Source organism: Rhea pennata, chromosome Z (genome assembly GCF_028389875.1).
Source record: "Rhea pennata isolate bPtePen1 chromosome Z, bPtePen1.pri, whole genome shotgun sequence".
In the NCBI taxonomy this organism is placed as follows: Eukaryota; Metazoa; Chordata; class Aves; order Rheiformes; family Rheidae; genus Rhea; species Rhea pennata.
Window position 1 is genome coordinate 8,533,443 of NC_084702.1, and position 22,150 is coordinate 8,555,592.

A 22,150-nucleotide genomic window follows, 5' to 3' on the forward strand; every position below is an offset into this window, starting at 1 on the left:
GAAAGAACAAAATCTAATTTCTTTAACTGTGATATAACATGCTGTTACTATATTCTTTTTTTTCTATATTGTATGTTAAATCTATTAATATCTTAACATTTCTTGCAGATCTGGCAAACTTATTCTGCAGTCACAGTATTTATACTAAGATAAAGGCAGCAGTGTATATAGATACACCTTTGGTCTATCATTTGCTAATGAAGTAAGAACACTGAAGCTTTCCCATCTGTAAAAATCCAGCTTACTTCCAAGCAAAGAAATGTTCACCCCTGCAACACTGTGGGGAACTTCTGCACTTAGGGAAATGTATTTTACATTTGACAGTCAGATTATTTTGACAAGTCACTCTAAGAAGCTGAAAAAGACGAAGGACAAAAGATCTTACTTGTAAAATCGTGGAGTTGTGACAGTGAATCCAAAATGATCCCAACTAAAGGGAGGTAGAGAGCTGCAATTTTAATCTTCACCTCTTTTTTGGAGCAACGTGGGTCTAGGTCATGCGAACTCAGCAGGCTAAGGATAGCACTAACAGCTTTTTTTTGCACCTTGCTAATCCTGTTAACAGAAAAACAAGCACAAGCTTCATTAGTGGATCATGTACAAATTATTTCTAAATCAAAGGTATAAGAAACAGAATGGACATGGAAACAAAACTAATACACCAATATTGATTAGTTAACCCCTTCCACTCTGAACAGAAAACAATGTTCATTGTAAAACATAGATATTTCCAGATTAACTCACCACAAATCAAAGGTAACTTTCAAGTCTTTCAAATATCCTAGAAAAAATAAACATGGTGAAGATATGTGCTTAGAGAAGACCTCTTTTTCCTTCTGTACCACCTGAAAGGATGGTGAAGATCATTCTCTCATTTCCTTTTGTTCAAAGTCAGCCAAGTCCACACAACCGACTTGTTACTCAAGTGAGAATTTCGGCAATGGATGTTTAGTTTGATATGAGCTTTCATGGAAGTTCACACACTAATATTTGCTTATGGAAGTAGAACCAAAGAGGCTTTGTAGGAATTCACCCATTGTATGTCAAAGGCTGAGGATGTTCTGTCTTACAACTGTAACTAACATTATTACCACATGGTTTTCAGTGCATTCAACTCCATTCAGTGTGGGTACCTACCCTTCGCTGTCTGTGTCCAGCGCTGCTGCCAGTTCAGTGAAGAGTAACCCGGTCAAAAAGTGTTGCTGACGATACTCTGATGAAAGGTCAAACATACTAGCAATTTTCTGGTCTTGGAAACTAGAGCAGGAGCTAGAATTCTGCAAAAATATTTTAGAAGTATTCAAAGAATGATCACCAAAATGAAAGCTCCCTAACAATGTTGTAATGACAGTCCACGTAACTAACGGAACATCCTATCAGAGACATAGCACAGACTTTGAAAGAAGGTCAGATATTTTGGAGGAAAATATCTGAACAGAAAATTAAAAAATTCCAGTTTCAAACAAGTTGCTTGCTAGGATGCAATCTCATCTTTCCAGTTCTGTACAAGCAATTCATCTGACATTTTTTGAGATGTAACATTTTCACCTCTATTTCTTAGTTCAGATAGGGTACAAAATCAGAATCTCCTCCAAGTTTAGGACAGTTTACATTGCTCTTACTGTTAGAGAGCAACTTTAGGCTGTTTTTCCCATAGGAAATTTCTCATAGGAAACTGTCCTCAGAGGAGGGAGGACTTTGGATGTCCAAGACTTTGCACTGTGTCTTTTTTCAGCATCCACAATATCTAGTATGAAAGTAAGGTCAGGTGTGAAGGAGGTATGAACAGTGTTTCCCTTTACTCTGGAAATCCTTGGCTGAGCTCGCTGGCAGCTGGCATAATTTAGAGCAGCCTTCAGACTGCAGTAACTTATGGCTATGACTGATATACAGCCAGTCCAGGAATGGAAAGTTGCTGCTATATTTGTGTTGTGAACTTTTTAGCTCCTGTAATCATAGGTCTGTGCCACAGGTCACTTGGAATGTTTTTGTCCCATGATCAGGTGAGTATAACTCTTAGACTTTACTTTGCAGTGCAGCTGCAGAGCTTTATGAGTCCAAAATTCGCTTTTAATTTATATTGTTCAATATTCTCTCCCAATATTTCTGCCAGTCATCTAGGAACAGTCCCAGAAAGCAAACACATGAAGTAGCAATGCACAATACTATTACAGCTCTCTTACAGTATTTTGGGTCAAATGAAACTCACATCTCTAAGCAGCCCCAAATTTTGGATCTACACACTAAAACACACTCCCATTTAGACCTCAAATAGACAGACACTGACTGTGTGCGGGAAAATGCTAAGGTGCAGAGCACCTAGTTAAGTGAATTAAGGGAACATATTTGGCCTTGCCTCAAGAATTCCAAAAGATTTATTCACAAGGCCACATTTCTTACTGGAAACCTAACTCTAGCTGGGCAGCACTCCTGCAGACAGAGCAGAATTACTGCTAAGGTGGCCAGCTACTGTATTAAATCATGTAAGGGCCACAAAAGCGCTATTGATTTGCGTAGGTTGTGCTTTATAAGTTACTTCTAAAGCAGAAAAAGCTGTGTAAACTTTTGGCTTGGGAATTTTGTGGGTTTGTTTTGTTCTGTTTTTCCATAAGAGGAATCTCATTTCTAGATCATTGGCATCCAAGATCAGCATTAAAAAAAAAAAAAAAAAAAAAAAAAAAAAAAGACTCTGAAACCTTCAAGCTCTATTTTAAAGACCATGAACACCTTTAGGAAAATATTATTCACTAGTATCAACTTGTTGGTACCATTAAGACATGAGATATGGTAGTCTTAGTATCCAACCAGGTCTTTGGCAGTGACACTTAAAAAGGATTGTTAGCTTTGGGTCCACTTCTACTCCCTCCCAGGACTGTAGCAATTACGAGGCACTGAACTGAAATGCTTCAGCCTAGCACTGGCTTCTAGAAGACCACACTGATGTGGAAAAGAGGCAGGCTACCACTCTTTATTAGGTAGTCTACTCTGTGGTCAAAGTAAGGTACCACCTCCGCAGAATGTAGGGGAGAAGAGCATAAGACCAGGTATAAAGTGTGTGGCATGCTAGACAAGTTTCTCTATCGAATATTTTTGTGAATTCTGTGGCTAGGTTTGACAGTGGGAAGCCCTGACATTGAAGAAGTCTAGAGTTGTGCAAATACTGTGTAAAAAGCTATGTAAATAGGATTTATCACAAACATACCTGTGCCACAGCAAGTTTTAACTTGTGTAGTTCTAGTTTTGTGGTAATATGCCTTTAGTCTTTACTCTTCCACCCTTTTCTTATATCAAGGAATTTGGTCTCCCTGGTCGAAGAGTGACTGATTAAATCTAAAACAAGTAACTGAACACAGAGCAACACCAGTCTTTCCCTGTGTATGTGCTTCATGTGGAAGCCATGCAACATTGTCTGATGGATGCCTACCTGGGAGGAGAGGGAGGGAGAAGGGGATGCTGGAGCAGAAGCTGAAGTCATGAAGAATAGATTCAAGTTGAGGTAATGTTCATGGCTGCAGAGAATTCTCAGGAACTCCAGTCTCATGGAAATCAGGGTGGAGAGTGAATTGAGCTTGTTCGAGAGCTAGAAAAGCAAACCGAAAAAAGTGTCATGTAACAGGGGTATGTTATTTAAATGACCACACAGTGAAATACTCCACCTGAAATAGAAACACCTAGTTTAGTAGAAATAGTCAAGCAGCCCAACATGCAATAAAATGCTCTTTCCCCCCACACTTAACTCATTTGATCCATTAGCTGCTTTTTATTGGCAGTGGTGGTGCTGCTTGACCCCTTCACCCCTGGCTGATTTCCCAAGAGAGGATCAACTGTTCTTTTCCTCCCAAAAGAAAAATATATATTAATTTCCACTTTTGCATAACATCAAAATGACCTTAAAAACAAATACAACCTTGCTGAGTCCATGGCAAACTCATCAAAAGACCTGCTAGGCAGCACGGTGCACCCATGATCTTATCCTGTTTCATTTCCATGGGTTATCATAAGAAATTGAGCTGGCCTGGTCCTGGAGTTCTCCTAGCCACCATCAACTGACAGCTTGGCCTTCTTCTGGCAGAGAAGCCACAACAAACATATTGGGTCATAAGATGGAAAGTAAACTTTACCCCTAAAATATAACAATACACTAACATTCCAGAAATGTAATCTATTTTTAATATTTGGAGAATTGTGAAGCAAGAAGATAGAGATGGATCCTTTTGAATGAACAGTCAACCTAAATATTGCCCCATCACAGCAGTGCTCTGGAAGAGTTGGAGACCAAAACCTGCTAGAACTAACAGGGAGGGTAACCCAGGAGCAGTGCAACCCTGCTCTGTGCGATTTTTTACTGGTGATCTGCAGACCCTGCTGCTAAGAGTTATAAAAGAGGAGAGCATGAAAAGTAGGTTCATGGATGCTCTGCAGCTGTGCAAGGGTATGACATTTCTAAAAGACTCTTAACCTCAAAATTTTTCTGCAGACTACAAATCAAGAGAGATTTAAAGCCTCTGCATATACAACAGGAAATAGAAAATTTACCTTGGTCTTTAACACAGTTCAGAGGATCTTGATGGATAAATGAGGCAAACAGAACAGAACACAAGACTGCGCTTAAGCCAAACGCAATCACAATCACACATGATGCCTACCTGATTACAATAATGTTTGATGAGATTAAACACAAATCCTCGGTCCATTAGGGAAAGAAGATCATACAAGAAAAATGCCAGGCTGATATTAATTTTTTCTGCTTGCTCACTTTCCTTTATTATAAAAAGAAAAAAATGATATGCAGTTATGACGTATAAGACTCATGAAAAGGCAGAAAATTTCTCAGAATCATTTAAAAATGATGTAGGTGACAGCTCCAAGGAACATATTGTGCAACAGGCTAGACAAGATTGTTTCTCTTTTCTAATTTACTTCACTTGCTAAAATTACGCAAATTACTCCTCTGAATTATTTCAACAGTTGTTGTTTATGGAGAATATCACAGGAAGAATGAATGAGTTTAGTTGTGCAGGTCTTGTGAATGACAGCACTGAAATGGAATTTGAGACCTGTTGTGAACTTCATATGGCTTAAATCCTGTATGCATTTTCTTAAATTGAGCATTAACATTTAAAAAAAACTATATTATACACACAAAATAAAAAGCTACTTTAAGATATTAAGAAAAATCTGCATTGGCTCTCCTGAGTTAGAAAAATACTAAGAATGTACTTCTGTAGGTTTATGATTTAGCAGCTAAGCTCTTTTATATTTATAATTGGCCTGATTACCAGAGATAGGCAACCTCCAGGTAAAAATCACAAAGAATTCCATATATCCCCTAAAATAAAGCTACAGTTGTTTCAAACATAGCAATTTAAATTGTAAAATCTTGGTAGTAAATGTCATTCACCAAGAAGAACTTGTGGAGGTGCCTCAGGGATCTGCACACAACTGAAGTTCAGATCCCAGACGGGTTCACTCAAGGATGATAGGGCAGCTGACTGCAGAAAACATTCCCACTTTCAGTGACGCAGACTAGTGAGAGCAGGTGTGCAGCACTTCAGTGCTTTAACCAGCTTATTTTGTCATTTTCAACATTTTTGTTTTGTTCAGCAAAAAATACATTTCCCAAGATCTGGAATCTACCATAGATTTTTTTTCTACTGTACTGAAACAAAAAATCAAATTTTCACTAGCTTACTGGACATGCTAAGATAAGACAGTAGAACTTCAGGACAATCTAACCCGCCCAACAGTGTATTGGAAAATACAGACTATTACTGCATGGTCTGTAAAAATCACAAATGTATTATCTATTGTTGCTCTAATGGTTTTACTTCTGCAGACCCAGCAATGTGATTTACACACATGGAAGTCTCTCACAGTTGAGCTTTTTACACTCACTCTGTCAAATTTGGATTGAATTAACAGTCCATAAACAAGTGTCTTTCTTGTCAAGAGTTGTAAAACATTACTTGCTGTCAAATAGTTTCAAGCAAAACCTACAAGTTTTGTTAACTTTTTTTTTTACTCTCACAAACTTGTATCATACAACATTTTTAAATATACGTTGTTGACAGTTTATGCAGACATTCCATGCAAACCATTTCTCTGTACGTGGCTAGCATGAAGGCAAACCGCATGATTAAACAAAGGGTGAAGCTTCAGGAGCAGCTTCACAGGGGACCGTGACAATCACTTCTCCCGTTCCCCTCTCTCCTTGGTCTGTTCTTGGCCCTTTCCATTCTCTGCTCTGTGACAGCCCAGCTGGGCAGGTGTGGTGAGCTGGATCAGGAGTCTTGGGTGAAAAATGACCCAGGCAGGTCAGTCCTCCAGCCTGGTCTTCCCTGTGGCAGAACGCACAGCTGTGCCAGCACAGTGCATTTGGCTGCTTCGGGGCATATAAAAATGAGCCAGATGCAGCAACTGAGCAAACAGTCACCCAATGTATACCCATGGCTTTAGCTTTTATGTTAGCCATAGGGGAGTGACGTCAATGATGTAACCTGATAGTATTAATGTTAATATTTAAGTTACATTTTGTAATCCTTTCAACTTCATAATCCAATATAACAATGGAACCTATTAAAATACAGAGAAAGGAAAGACGAGGAAGAATTACATGGGGTTTAAGGTTTATTTCTTGTCTTCGAGTCTCAAGTGACCACGGTCTCTTTAAGGAAGAGATCACTTGTGATCATTTAGATCATTTGTGGCTGGATTTTGCAAACCTCAAGAAGAGCACAGCTCTCTTATTTAAAAATCCCACTGCAATTAATGAAGCCAAACATGAAATAAAATGATATGCCGTCGGAATGAGGGTACCAGGAAAGGGAAATGAAAGGAATAAGCCATACACATGCTGCAATTTGATGCCATGGCTGACCCGGCCTAAAGCAGCACGGTTGCTGAAAGAGGGAATCCCATCTTCCCTGTCTAGTGGACTGTTCCCTCCCATACCCTGTCCTTCCTTCGTGCTGCTGTACAGGGTAGTGACACAATGAAGCAGGCTGGGGAGCTGATCTTTGTGAGAACGAACCGCTTGCCAGGGGAGCACAAGACTAGCCCTAACACCTACCAGCACTTGCTTAAGGTATATGTGAGACCACAGCCTCAGTTTTAGACTCATGACACTTCTGAAGGTGAGCTGGGGCTAAACACGGCTCAGCATAACACATGCTGAGCAGCAAGGAGCAATAGGGTGTTTACTTCAAACATTTACCTTCTGCTGTTTGACCAAAAGTGCAGCAATCTCCGAAGTAACCACGCTAACAATAGTGGTAATATCATCTTTGAAGCGATCAGAGAACCGACTTCTTCTTGGGTTGTCTTGCTTTTCTATGTTATGAACGTACTGAGCCATACTCTTTATCTGCAAAACACAAGAAAACCCAAACCTGAAGTAAAGCTATGGGAGTTAGACTCTGTACTTGTTTTTTTTCAGAATCTGTAATCATTTACGTCTTCTCAGAACTGTTGTGATTAATCCTATGCTTTTGGCAGCAACAACTGAGGCCCTACGACTCAAATGTGTACAGACACTGATCCCTGTTCATGTTCTCTCAGCTGGCTCTACTCTCAGCACTTAAAGTCAGGATCACTCTCGACTGTCCCCTCTTTCTGCAGCTCTGAAAATCTGCAGCTTTCACCTTTTGCCCTTCATGATGACAGACAGAGAGCGAAAATTTTGGAATGAATTCCTACTCCTTGGCCTCATGGTGGATGGTTTATATGCTGGCAGTAGAAACCTATATGTCAAAACAATTTCCAGTGACATCAGGCAACTCAGGGCTCTGTGAAACTCTGAGTTTGAGGAGCCTTGCAACAGTAGCCTGTGAGAAGACAACAACAGGTATTCACAGAAAAGGAAGGAAGGGCTCAGATTGCCCTTTGTCTTTCAGCCTTCTGCAAGATGTGAATCACTGTGCATGTAATTTATGCAAGACTCTGCCTTCACAGGCTGCCAGTAGGAAATGACGATGAATTTGGAGCATTCTTCTGGTGTACCTCTGCTATCCAGGGCTCCTGGTAACTTCCTCATGAAACCAATTGCATGATACAAGCATACCTGAACTTCTGGAAAATTTACATGAGAAGGATAATCCACGTTTGTGCCACAAACCTATTTTTAAATGGAATGTAAGTGGCAGAAACTTCTCTTGTCCTACGGGGGTTTGACAACTGAAGAGCTAATGATCCATCTAAATCTGTGGCTGGTGTACATGCTATATTGCATTACCAGCTTGCCATAAAATAGTACTGATGAATCTTACCAGGAGCTCAAAGAAGAACCAGGCGTACTTGAAGACAGATTCTCTCACTATGCCCGTGCTGACCACCATCTGCAGTGCCAGCTCCTCATGGAAATGCTAGGATATAAACACAAGATATTGGAAAAAGGCTTCTCACCAAAATCTCTTCCAGTTTCAACCTCCTCCCAACTCCTACATCTTCAAACCAGGCTCACCCGTAGCCTAGGTGAGAGTGAGGATGGGGAACTATCCCACAGTGGAAAATCAGCAGCTGGATGGTGATGTCTGGACATCCCTGTAGGATAAGGAGGCAAATCTGACCCAAAATAATGTATCAGGAGTGCTAGTGGCAAATGAGCTTTGTGATCCCCTTTTGTGTGGATCCATAACCCTGGACACACAAACCAGGAAATGCCCTTGGTCTAGCCTCAATCCATGGGCTGTGTTCATGATAGGGAACAGTTAAGTTCCTCCATCCTACTGGGATTCAAAGCCTTTCCATTCAGTGCATTTGTGTTTCTGGAAGAAGGCCGAAGCAAGATTGTGTCTGTCGTAACAGGAAGGACACAGGAACAACTACAGCAGGGCTTTTACAGATGTTGCTGCTTGGGAACAATACTCTGCAGTTAGATCTGATCACAAGATCCTTGATCTTAATGATCTAAACTTTTAGAAAGCTCAAATCTGGACTAAATGTCTACTGTCCATACTCTCCATGTCTATTTTCTATTTCTGGTAAACAATAGAGCTACAGATATTCCTAAGTCTGTGGTTACATTAAATAGGATATATTAATCTTTCCAGTGTTCAGAATGAATATAAACCTCTCCTGACCAGCAGGAGTACAGTTCTATTACAGGAGTGAGAAAGGAGAATCTCTTAACTGTAACTCTAATCCTGAACCATTCATTGCAGAGTTTTACCCCAACTTCTTCACCCAAAGCTACTTCTTGTGATCAATGTCAAACACAAGTTACAGCTCTGAAAGTATTATCTATCTGATATGGTATTTTCTATGTTCTTAGAAAGCTATCTGGGAATACATACTCAGATAAGAAGGAATTTCTGCATTCCCAAAGCTGCAAAAAAGGAAAAAGTAGAACATCTTTGACAGGAGAAAGAGATGGCAAAGATTTCTGAAAGCAGTTTACTGCAGCACATAAAGACAGGTGCCCAAGGGGAAATAGCAGTATGAAAAGACAGAGACATTAACATTTTGAGAAAGAGAGCAAAGGGAGAACTGAGGCAAGCTGCTACTTGTCAAAATCTATCCTGCAAACCAGGAATCTAAAGACTATGAAAAAGAAATGCTCAGGAAATATTAACCCATTAATTCAATACTCCATCATAAATCTCTCATTCAGTAAAACTGGTTATTTTGCTCTATCTCGCCTGCATCCTCATCTAGAAGTGCTAATTACTAGTGCTATCATAGGAGGCTCCAAGCTTTGTTAATGAGTGCCATCACACTTAGTGGTAGGCTACCTTTTTATTGGATGGTCTTGGGCTTGCACAAACATTTGGCATGTCATTTGACACTTCAATGTAGAAAGACATCCGACTGGAGCTGTGATCCACAGGCTGGAGCAAATGGTCAAAAGAAATAAAGTTAATTAACAGAGAAAAAATCAGAAAAAAATGGTGGTTTTTTGGTTACTATATCCACACTTGTTCACATAAACATCTCTTTTTTCCTTCTCTTTTTTCCACCACTCTGCCTAAGAGAGGGAGAAGAGTACTAGAAAGCACAAGAGAGTGAACACTTATGCCAACATCGCCATCATGTGACCACTTTCAGTACTGCAACTATCTTTCAGAAGCTTTAAACTTACCTTTTCAAGGATAACTGTTCTTTAAGTTTATCCAGTTGCTCTACAACTGAAATTAACTAGAATCTGCGATTATTTCTTCCATTAAAAGTAACGTCAATTTAAAAGGCAGCGAAATGGCAGTAGTCATCCATACATTGTAAATTGCTACATTTATCAACGTGATAAAGCTGTAATATCAAATGTTTTAATTTTGTATTAATTTGGAAAAAATAAAAAATCTCAAACTTTGGGTTTCGTAGGACACAGTATATGAGAATAAAATTCATAAAGCTAATAAATGCAAGTCTAGATTATTGAAAAACTGCTGTGGAAGAATAATTTATCCTTATAAGCAAATCAAATGGACTGGCAAAGCCTATAAATCTTACTAGTTCTGCTGGTTTAATTTGTTAAAGACAAGCTCTTATTCACTTAAACTGGAAATGAACATGGTCATTAAATGGAGAAAATACCTCAAAATGTTTGTGAAAATAACCTGCCTGAGAAGCAATATTTACCTATGTAACACTCAAAGAAAAGGAAAGGGGAATACGTTTCTGAGTGGAGCAGATATAAACTGCCATGGAGCACCTGGAGCTAGGAGCAGATTCCTTGCACAGGAGTAAAATTCTGCTTCTATGAGAAGCAGGCTTTCCCAGCTCCTGATGAATGTGGATCTCTGGACTTTGTCTTCCCCAGAGAGCTGGGCAACATCATCCTCACAGAGATCCAAGAAAAGAAGAGGATGCTGTAGACCAGCACGAGATGCCAATCAGGGTAGCAAAATCCTGCTTCTCAGACATTGCTGTCCTCTCCTATATTGCAATTCATTGAATACACTCTGCCTGAGAAAGGCAGAGGAAGTTTGTGTTTCATTCAGTGGATAAATTAAATACTTGGAGAGACTTTGTTACAAAGTCTGAACACGGCATCTGTACTTTAGCCAATATCAAATTAAGGGGCTGCTGGCATATACCACACCTAATTTTTCTTTGGCACAAAACTATTTAGCATGAGGCAGAGGCTCTGTGATGAGAAAAAAAAAAGTTAAGAAAAACAAGAATAAATTATTCATGGATTTTGGAAATACTGATTCCCTTCCAAGAGTTTTTTGACTCCTTTCAGAAAGTGAACCTGTTCCCAGTACAGTCCCAGCATCCTTTTCTCAAACTAACTCCATGAGAGCTAACTCAACTCTTCTGAGCAGTCTAGGATCTGATATGAACAGAATCTAAATAACAGGAAGATAAGGAGTGCGAGGGACCTAGAAAAAACAAATCCTTCTCTGGAACATCTACGCCACAACACAGAGTCCTTATCTTACTGGTTTCACTAATGACAGCTATTAGAATTTAGCAAGGGAATTTAACATGTGTCCATGCCAAATCAGATGCACAGCAAATACTTCTGGTGATATGTGCAATGTGTTTACATGAGGCAAATCCAATCATCAAAGAATAGATCTAGATTCTTAGCCCAGGTTTTGGGCTAAACAGTTCTCCAGATATTTGACTTTCTTACCTTGGACGACATGATATTTTTGACTTCTTCATCAGCAGCAGTCTGGGTAACAGTAATGTCAGGATTGCTGCAGCTTATCACTCGGCTCTGCAGGAGTTTACTCCCAACAGACACTGCAGAAGTGCGGCCAAACGTGTAATAACGAGACTCTGTCAAAACAGAATTGTTCCCTGCACCTGCCCATGGGGAGATGTTTGAACTAAGATTAAAGGATGGATTAATGAGACACACATCAGCACTGCTACAGCATAGGCAGTATGAACAACACTCCTGAAAATCTCACCAGCTGCTCTCTTAAAAAATTACTTAGGCACTGAATAAATAGGTGCATATGTTTTGGGATTCCACATCTCACAGGGTGATTAGGTATGGAGTACCAAAAAATGAAGAAAGCAGCAGCACTATGACAGTAGCGCTTTCCTTCTTTGTCAACTCTTTTCAATTTATTATTAAGAGAAGATTCACATGCCTAAACACAAAACCCTAACACCACCTTCCAAGTAGTCAGGGAAGCAAGGACTGCTACCAGCAGGACTTTCACTAAATATTTATCTAGTTTCCAACTTTCCTATGGACCTTATTTTTCCAGAATAAATTATTTCCAAGTATAGACAAACTCAGATTTTTACAAATCTTACCAGCTTGTATGCTCCTTAAGAGAGGAGATTGAAATGAATATTTGAAAGAGGGAGATGCCTACACATCATTACCCCCTATAGCAGAGTTGGTTGGTGGTAACTCATTTAAGATGGTATCATGTAAATCCTTAGAGTAAGCACCTGTGAAACCTCCTTAGGCTTTAGGACTATGGGCTCCAACATACAGGATTTCGTTCCCTAATGACTTCTCTAAAACAATGGAGAAACTGGCAGAGCTTGGCCCTATTCCACTTAGTGGTAGGTTAGTTTGCAAGTAAAAGTTTGCCACTGTGCAGACCAGTGAGAAACTGGCATCTTAAGGCCATTTTAATTTCTAGGAGAAAATTCTCTTAAGAAATCCTGATTTAGGAGATGTCTCACTGTCATTCATCCCCACAAAGCTACAATATTCTGTACAATTGCAGGACTGTCTGAACCTTTCATCTTAAACAAAGAGTGGTGAAACAGAGATTATGGGAGCAAGTCCATATTGTTCTCTGCAGTGCTTATATCCCAGGCAAGAAAACTTGATGTGTCTAAACAGTCCTTCACAGGAAAGGTGTGCAGTTTGCAGATGAGAAGTTGTGTACTGCTGTTTTAGAGGCTAGTTCTCTAAGCTCTCTTCTCAGAAACACCACGCTGAGTAGCTACACTTCTCCAAGTCTAAAGCCATTTCCTCTAGCATGACAGAATATTGGAGGGGGAAAAAATTCTTTTGCAAACATTACACAGATATTACCTAGTTTGGCTACTTCTCTTTGAGGGTCTGGCAGGCGAAATACATAGTAGACGTAGGATGCTAGCAGGCAGTTCCTCCCATGCTGATCTTTGCTCAGGTCTTTGCTGTTGTGGAGACTGTTCACTATCGCAACCACAGACTCAAAGGCAAACTGCGAGAAGTTGGCTGTGAAACGAAAGGTCAGAATTAGTCTCAACATTGAATGAACAACATAATTAGGTCAAGGCATTCCTTCTACCAAAACGAACTAATTCATACATTCTTTAACTCAGCCCTTAACAAATTCACAGCTCTGGACAGGAATTGTTATATTGGACCAGACCCAAGATCTATATATAAGCCGATACACTCCCCTCAGTACACTCACAGGCTTTCAATCCTATCACTCGGTGACACTCCATCACTTGGAGCTATGGAAAAGCAGATCATAACTGTTATTGGCCACATCTACAGCCTTCAAGCCTTTTCTATAAAACATCTGCTTGAAGGATATTTCCTTCAAGGAAGGAATCAGGACATTTCTGCAGCTGTCAAGGCAAATATAAGCTAGCAGCCTTTTCTGCAAGTATTATTATAGTAGATGACAAATGTTGTTTACCAGAATGAACTAGGAAATAACTACACCATTGTCTCAACATACGCCTTGCCTTCAGAGTTAACATATACAACAGGCAGCTGGCACCTTCAGTAACTGTGAAAAACCTGTGTGTATGACTGTATCCTCTCTGTGTTTGTGCTCATCCTATTCTGTCTGAGTATGTGTCCTATGTTCTTTGCATAGAGGACACTGTGCAGTCACAATGTCAGCTTCAGGATAAGCAATTTTGCCTGCATTTCCCTACAAGGTAGGTGAATTCTAAACCAAATTAAACCTTTATTCACTTTCTGACTTATACCTCCAGATAAACAAACTATTGGAATTTACAGAATGTCCAGCCTATGTCTGAGAGTCTTCTGTGCAGAGTGGAAGAGGAAGAAAGGAAGGAACCTAGTTAATCCTGATTAAATTGTACAGCAAAATTGAGTCTTCAGAATCTCAAAACTTTCTGAAGAAGACTATCCCAAATACCAAATTTGAGCCTGGAAATGTAGCAATCATTTCCCCACCCATATCTCTAGTTTGCTTGCGCTGCTATTCCAATATCATAAAAAAAGGCATGCATCAGTAAATACCTGTCTGGCCAGCTATGACCATGGGCTGCACAGCCAGTTGGAAAAGTTTATCTAGTACCAAATGCAAAAACAAGACAAGAGGTTCGAGGCGTGAGGAATTCAAACAGATAATGCTGAGTTTCAATTCATGTTCCAGTGCAGCCTCTGTGATCTTCTGGTCCATCACTCGAATGGGAAAGGTCACTTGGCTCTCCAGAGAGTGGCACAGAGTGAAGAACTTCTCCAAGTGATTGTCCTGCAAACACAGCACACTCATTGTTGACGAAGTTGATATACTTCAGCCTGCTAATCAAAACCTGATTGTCCTATCTGATGGGAAGGAAAATATTTTACCCTTCTTGCATTACAGTGGTGGCCAACTCTACAGATAAGCTTTTAAAGCAGCTGCTATAACATCCTGTCTGTGTTTGTCTGGCTCAGGTTCAGATTCTGGTTATATGTGATCAAAGCAGAGAAGTTAAAGCCCTCAATAAAGTGATTGCTTCATTTCAGGAAGACACAGCTGTCTCTTATAAAGCTCTGTCACGTCATACATCTATAGTCTCTCTGCTAGCCACACCTAACAGTCTTACCAGTTGTAAATAACACACAGAGTTATTTGCCTTATGAATATGCCTCATTTGTACTTAAAAAGTATGTTGCAAGAGGTTATATAGGTCTGCTCTATACAGGTCTCCAGATGCTTGACATGGCTGTCAAGGTTAACCAGAATGGGATGGTGCATGGGAAACGGTAAACCATGAGTGGCAAAACAAAACTACTATGCTCCAACCCAGAACAACAGTAAGAAGGGGAAAACTTCAATTTTCAATCACATTTAAATGATCACAATCCCACAGTTCTCATTCATTACTAAGTTTTTGTTCCACTCCACATGGCATTGATGATTGAGCTGCCTAAAGCATTTTGGGAGTCTAACCTGTTCCTGCTGGAAGGGAGATGCCCTGTTTCGCTGCAGATGTGGGAGTGTTGTCTGAACTAGCCTTGCAGGATAGAACATGAAGACTGCAGAAACTGGCACTGTGCCCCACCAGTGTCCTTCAAACATAGCCTAAGCAGATCCTTGTTGATCTGAGAGGGCAGCAGACTCTCTATTGCCTGATGTGACCTGCAGCTGAGAATGCTCATTTGTTCATTTGTACCAATGGACTTGACTCATGGAAGATACCAGGTTCTTTTCAAAGCTGCAAGACAGTAGGAATCTTTTAACTGCTTTCAAAACACTGTGGACTCAAGTGTCTCCAATTCATAAACCTCCTAAGTCAGCCAGCTCCTCAGAATTCTCTTTGAAATCAAACCATGACGCTACTAATGCATCACCTGCGTGTGAACAGACGAAACAGCTTGCACTTCGACTTCGAAAACTCCCTTGTGTCCTTCAACCCACTTAACAGGTGGAGTCTGTGATGGAACTTTCTATGAGAGAAAAGAAAAAATGAAATCATTATTTTCCTATTAAAAATATAATAGAAAGTCTATTTACATGGGGGTCTGTAGAGTATTTGTGTTGTTCCCTTCATTTAAGATATTTAAATTCAGTGCAACAGAGAGGACCAAAGCTAGACACCTTCTTGATTTCATAGACTATATGGAGAGAAGTTGATGAATTGAAGGGGGGAATTCAGAGGACATCGGTTCAATGTCCAGCATCCTGTGAATACGCATCTTCTGACGGGTTATTTTTAAGGTTATCAATTCCCAATTAAAGCACTGCCAAAGTACTCCACTGTGAGGTAGTGCAATTTGAAATCCTGTTGTCAGTTTCCTACTTGCCATGTTTACTTCTGCTCTTGTAGCAGCACCTGATTCCAGTTCTCCTCCTTTTCCTACACAACCACAAAAAATGGGCAAGTCCTCCTGCTGAAGAAAGTATGTGATTGACTTCATACCCCTAAGCAAATGTCTCACTGATTAGACACTTTGCAAGGATTTGCTTGGATTACTAACTTAAAAAAAATAAAGCACAAAATAACATCACAAAATATTAATAACAATAACATTCTTCTCTAGAATTCTCTCCTTTTTTAAGTATAAGAAGAGGCTATTCACTCCAAGTATACAATGTTAGATCCCAAAATACTGATGATGCTCTTCTACATTAGGAAGATACTATCTTTCTGTAATTTTGTTTGTTACCTCAGGAGAGTGAATTGAGTAGTGGACTGGCAGCTTATCCAATGCAACAGGAAGGCAATAATGTCCAGTTTGAAGACGATCGTTTAACAATATTGGCAGCCACTGAAACAAATGAGAAGAAAACACAGTGATATTCATGCCTGCATATGATTAGGGCTATTTATCTAGTTTGTTATTTACCATCAAGAGAACAACAGATAAGTTATTGACCGAAGCTTCCCTGCTCCAACCCATTCAAGAGTAATTTCTTTGCATTTTAAATTCACCAATAGCTACTGTAAAAAAAAATCTACATCACTACTTTACAACCCATTCCTTTTGAAGAAAGTGCTTTCCTCTTATTTTTAAAATGTTTTAATAATAATTTAAAATTTAAATTTTTTTTAGTTAAAAATATTTATCAATTCAGAAATAAAGATATTTGGTGACAACATATTTCTTAAGTTAAAATGTGTTAGTCCTAATATAAAGAAAAGTGAATACAAGAGAATCTATAACATGAACAATAGGTCATAAAAAATTCAAATTTAAATAGTATTTGGTTTTTAGTTCATGTGTGAACATGATATATAATATTAAATAATAGTAAGTGCAGGGATATTTGTGTTTTTTGCAATAAAAAGGACCAAAAAGAATTAAGTACTATATTATAATGCATTGATATTGTAAATATTTAGGTGTATGTTGAACTTCAGCTGTTTCAGGCAGATTCATCAACTTCAAAGACACTTATCAATATAAAGCTATAGGATCAGTACCTCACATAACACTAATGACATCTGTATTTGTGAAATTCTTAGGTTTAATGAACACATGAGCACATACGGCTTTTTGTGAATTAAGACCTTCTGGTTTTGATATATTAGATCATATTGTGATTATATATAATATAGAATGAATATGATAATATATCATGAACATGTGACAAAGTTCTTGATAAATTAACATGGAACTTACTGTATATCCCAGGAGGGTTTCTACAGATGCTCCTTGCTTTGGCTGGCAGCTGATATGATAGAATGTGAACAGTAGATGGTGTTTCTCAGTGAGTTTTGCTGGTAGTTTAATTTTCACTTCTTCATAAAAGTCAGGCGACCTGTTTAAAAATATACCAAATGCATTTCCAGCAGAAGTGTAAAACTGAGCAGTAGGCAAATTCAGTAGTAGGTTTTTAGATGCTGTATTAACAAAAACAGTAAAAATCCTGAAAACAGTCTCTGAGCCAAGTTAAGCATGCATAAATATATGTATGTGTGAATATGTATGTGTATGTGTGTATGTGTGCACAGGCGTGCATGTATACATATGTATATGTACATATACATATGTATATGTACATATGTGTATGTGTCTACACACACACATACTTTTTTATGAACTATATGCAGATTTGAATTAGAAAAAACACAGCTGGTATCAGCTAGACTGTTTCAAGTATTGCCAATTTCTATACTTGGAAAACTATCTAATCTTAATTTGAGGTTTCAGAATATTTTTTGTATAAGTCCTAAATCCTGAACCCAAATTCACAACACACAGTCCCTTCAGCTATTTTGGATCTGTAAATTCATCCAAGTAAAAGTTATTCAAAAGTTGTAGTGCTGCTTCCTACTCCTCCTCCTTTGTTTTGAGACAAAGAAAATTCTTGACTAACCTTTGAAATATCCCAAGCAAGAGTAAGTAAACCCCAGGCAACAGTCACTGATGCAAAACCATGATCATCTAAATTAGATATTGACAAATTCCCATAAAATGTAAGTGTTTAAAACAGAATAAAACATTAAAACATTTCTTGATGAACTATGTAGAATGAGAAATATGTAAAGAGGTCATGACCAGTATTTTTCAAGTGTTAGAAATGTTTACAATACTCACTTGTTATGATATGTGACAGCTGTGTAAATTTCTTGCACAAATTCTGGACCAGAAGATTTCCCAAAAATTATCTGTATTAAGAATAAAAGAGCAATGACAGTCAGAGCTAAAGTACTAAACTGTCATCATCTTGTACCAATTTTGAGATAACATCTGGAGACTGGAAATTATGCTTCAATTTTGCCCTAGTATGTGGACACAAATGTCATATTACTAAGCATCTTCCCTGCACACCTTTCAGAGCAAAATACAAATATAAGGGAGCAGAGGTCATTTCCAAAGGCACTGACTACTTTGTATTACGTTCTACAGTCATATACTCAAAAGTGAGGAACTACAGAAATAAAGTAGTGATAAGTGTCTTAGACATTATCACATCAGCTTTACTTAAATGTTAAAATGTTAAATTAAAATGCTTTTTAAAAGTTCGTTTTTCAGTAGGATCCTCCTTATTTAGGGCGAGATTCATCTCACCTTAATTTGAAGGCCCAGAATCCCTTTACAATCAATGTGGAGAAATATATATTTCTGGCACCTGATTCATGTCCCCATTTCTGACACGGCTTTGGTATAAAGTGCAGGAATCCAGTGACTTTAAAGAAAGCACAGCTCAGGCTCTGGAAAAAACCTGGCTTGGGAAAGCACTGTGCTGATGCTCTGCTTCCACTTCCAGAGCTCATGTGGAACAAGGAATGTGTCACTGCAAAGTATGTACCCTGCAGTGTCAGCATGCTGATAAAGGCTGGTCCAATCCTTCAGCCTGCTGTTGGATTAGAGCTTCTAAAAGTAATCCTTCAACTCATTTTTTGTCCTTTAACCCAACTAAAACACAAAAGATATTATCCTAATATGATTCTTAGAAAGAGCCAATGACATTGACTGAAATTTCTCCCAAAGTTCAGACTAAAGCAGAATGCTGACTTAGAACATATCAAACTGAACAGCCACAGTTTGGTAAACCTGCAGGTAAAACAGCACTGCCTGCTCTGCTGATAACGCACACACACACACACTAACAGGCAGGGAAAGACAGAAGAGTGGTCTGAAGACAGAAAAGTTCATCCAGGCTGCATGAATGTGCACCCATTCACATCCAGGCAACGAAGGTCCCAATATCTACCCAATGATGCACTTGGGACTTTGTGTACCTATAGCACACGTACAGTGGTTATATTAGGTTACAGAATATCATTCTTGAAAGGTTTCTGAAGCTCTGTGAATTTTACTGGCAGAGTTTCCAGCATAGCATTGATTTAGTATCTTTAATATTTTCTGAAAATAAGGCAGGAAGAGTTAGATAGGAGAGAACGACATGCCCCTGTTCTACTCAAGTGGCAAGTCTTTCCAGCCGTAGGTCAGGCCTCCAGCCCTGCTTCCTCATGAGAATGACAAAATTCAGAAGCTCTCTGACTACAGCCTTCCCAAGACCCCACCAAAAACTGTGGGGATGTAAAGCAGACAATGTGTGATGTCTTCAGCGGTTTCCTCAGAACAGCAGGTGAGCAAAAGTCTGTTAAGGATGTTCAGCATTCATTACCGGCATTGCACAAGTAGGGTCTTCGCCACACATAAACTGGATCTTAATAGTAATGTTTCTTGCAGAAGCTGGTCGATTAGCAAAATTCAGCCTCTGGGGGTAAACATAGAGGAGATTTCTGGAAGAAAGAAAAGGAAGAAAGGAAAAATAAAATGGGTAAATGGCAAGTACTTGCTTTCCAAAATGAAGTGTATCATCCAGCGTCTTGCTAATTTCTCTCCTTGTCCTTCAATCCTACCTAGACAGTGAAAGCTTTCTAAAACTCCTTTTCAAAAGTACATAGAGAAAAAGTAAGTTCTTACTGAGGCACACAGAAAAATACGTGCTTTAGGGTTCCTTACAAACTATATCTTTGAGAAAGCAGTTTTGCTTTGTGACTTTGTGGCCAAGGGAAAATCCAGAGTGAGAAGGTTTAAAGCAGTTATCATTGCTGGGTGATAACAGAGACTTCCTTACCAAAAGCAGCAAGCTTTGGTTATCAGGTTACCTTGTTATCAGGTTAAGGAAGCATGTCCTGAGGCAACATCAAACAGATCTCCAATCCAAGTAGTGGATCACTAAATGGACAGTGCTGGTGAGAATGGGAACCTCTACTTTTATTTAACAAAGAAGAAAAGAAAGCTGAGAGGATGTTTCACTATTTTCTAACATGACAACAGTGATCTTAACAGTGGCCTTAAACTTCACCAAGACTTGCACTCAAAAAGGTAGCACAACAACTAAGTCACACAGTTAGCTTCACACATGCGCACCCCTGCATGCACATGCAAAGCTTTCGGTCCAGATCTGTAGAATGTCATGCATGTATCTACAGTGCCGCCCGGGTGAAGCTGCATTGATGGATCTTCTGTGGGCTTTTTTTGTTTTCAGTCTGTTATTAGATAGCTACTGTCTGTTTTGTAGTCACTAGCAAAATAAATCTCATTATAATCAGACCTTGTGTTTAAAGCTTTTCGTTGCTCAGGAGAGTTCAAGGTATGCTGATTTTGTGCTAATTCTTCAGTTCTCTAGCAATTCTCTAGCAGAACCTGATGTTATGTGTTGCTTCACACGCAACCCATTTCAGAAGCAGCTTCATACGAGAATGACTGCTTCAAACAAAACTAATAAAGAAACAGCAATTCTGTTATTGCTAGTTACAAATTAATGATTATCTTTGCTTGATATAATGAAAGGAAAAATCTCTCAAGAAAGCAGCTCACTTCTCAGCTACAAAAAATGGAGCTGTGAAAGAGGGTAAGTAGATGTCAGAGAGGTGAAAAAAACAAGTAAATCTGCAAATAAAACCAACAACTGAAGTTCGTACATTCCTAGAATACATTTACAGAAAGATGTAAAATCACAAGCAAATAGAGAGCTCTCTGCTGTCAGCACAGCCAGGCAAGCATTATTCCAGCAAGTACTACACCAAAGTGCTATAGCTTGTGCCATTTACGCCCATGCAGTTCCACTGGTCTTGCTTGTATGTGTACTAAACCTGCCAGCACTGTGGAAGAATGGGGCCAGACATTGGCTCCGGGTATCCTGCACAGATTAAAGCAGTAAATGACTCCAGAATCAGGAAGGTGGGGAAATGACCAAAAGATGCTTCTGTATACTGCACTAGGAATGGGCATAAGTGGCAGAATCAGTGCTGACTGGAATAGCTACACATTTCTTCAAAGACTCTACTTTCATCTGGAAGCTTAGGAAAATTCATGTTTTACTCACAGAGTCTTAACTCAGTGACTGCACTGTGATCATCTGAATTGGTGGCATGTTTTTCACTAAGCCTGTGTTCTATAACTAATGCAAGTTTCTTATGGGAAATTAGGTGTGATACTTAGCAAAAAGCACTATGATAAACAGTCTATCTATGGGAGAAGGCAAGTACTTCCAGAATGCTGTTAGTAAAGTTTTTTGTTTTCATGGTTTGTGTTTTGTTATACCATATTTAATAAAGTCATTTTTATCTTAGTAAAAACCACAGATAAATTTTGGAAACCTTCCCTGAAAACTACAAATATATCTCACTATTGAGTTTGTAAAGTTGACCAGGAAGGACTACTGAGTTTGGGAAATAGGAGGACATTTATACTAAGATGGAACTTTGTGTGCTGGGAAGAGGAATAAATTAGTTCACACTCATGTCTCTGCTTGATGCTGTAGCAGCTAGTTCCAGCTGTTTTCCTCACCTGTGCACAACAGTGCAATACCGAGCTCTATCTTGTTTACTATGAAAAGCCCTTAGAAGTGCTAGCACCTCTGATGGATGCATAAATTAAAGCAAGGACAAAGAAAGACCTCCCCCCAACCACATGCAGAGCAGTGAAGCTTGGAAAGGGGTAGTCCAGGTGCTTTCCTTCAATAGCACAGAGCAAATTCCAGCACCTCTTCCCCAGGGCTCTGCCAACCAAGGGAGTATTCAGCCGAAACTCCCTCACCACAGCACCTGCAGTAAGGCATCGGCAGAGATTATTTATTCCATTACCCTCTAA

The 22,150-nt window shown here is 39.2% G+C and overlaps 1 protein-coding gene across 1 annotated transcript in view; it reads right to left on the reverse strand.

The window, feature by feature from the left end:
* The window catches only part of DOCK8 (dedicator of cytokinesis 8), an 88,266-nt gene that overhangs the window by 25,388 nt on the left and 40,728 nt on the right, over positions 1-22,150 (reverse strand). The window contains exons 15-29 of the mRNA XM_062600643.1: positions 19,674-19,791; positions 18,137-18,207; positions 17,219-17,357; positions 16,262-16,363; positions 15,446-15,541; positions 14,126-14,360; positions 12,953-13,117; positions 11,576-11,751; positions 9,729-9,824; positions 8,265-8,360; positions 7,214-7,363; positions 4,647-4,760; positions 3,425-3,580; positions 1,138-1,277; positions 386-555 (exon numbers count right to left, since the gene is read on the reverse strand). Of these exons, the coding sequence (XP_062456627.1) occupies positions 386-555; positions 1,138-1,277; positions 3,425-3,580; positions 4,647-4,760; positions 7,214-7,363; positions 8,265-8,360; positions 9,729-9,824; positions 11,576-11,751; positions 12,953-13,117; positions 14,126-14,360; positions 15,446-15,541; positions 16,262-16,363; positions 17,219-17,357; positions 18,137-18,207; positions 19,674-19,791 (2,024 nt within the window). The remainder of the gene's footprint in view (positions 1-385; positions 556-1,137; positions 1,278-3,424; positions 3,581-4,646; positions 4,761-7,213; positions 7,364-8,264; positions 8,361-9,728; positions 9,825-11,575; positions 11,752-12,952; positions 13,118-14,125; positions 14,361-15,445; positions 15,542-16,261; positions 16,364-17,218; positions 17,358-18,136; positions 18,208-19,673; positions 19,792-22,150) is intronic.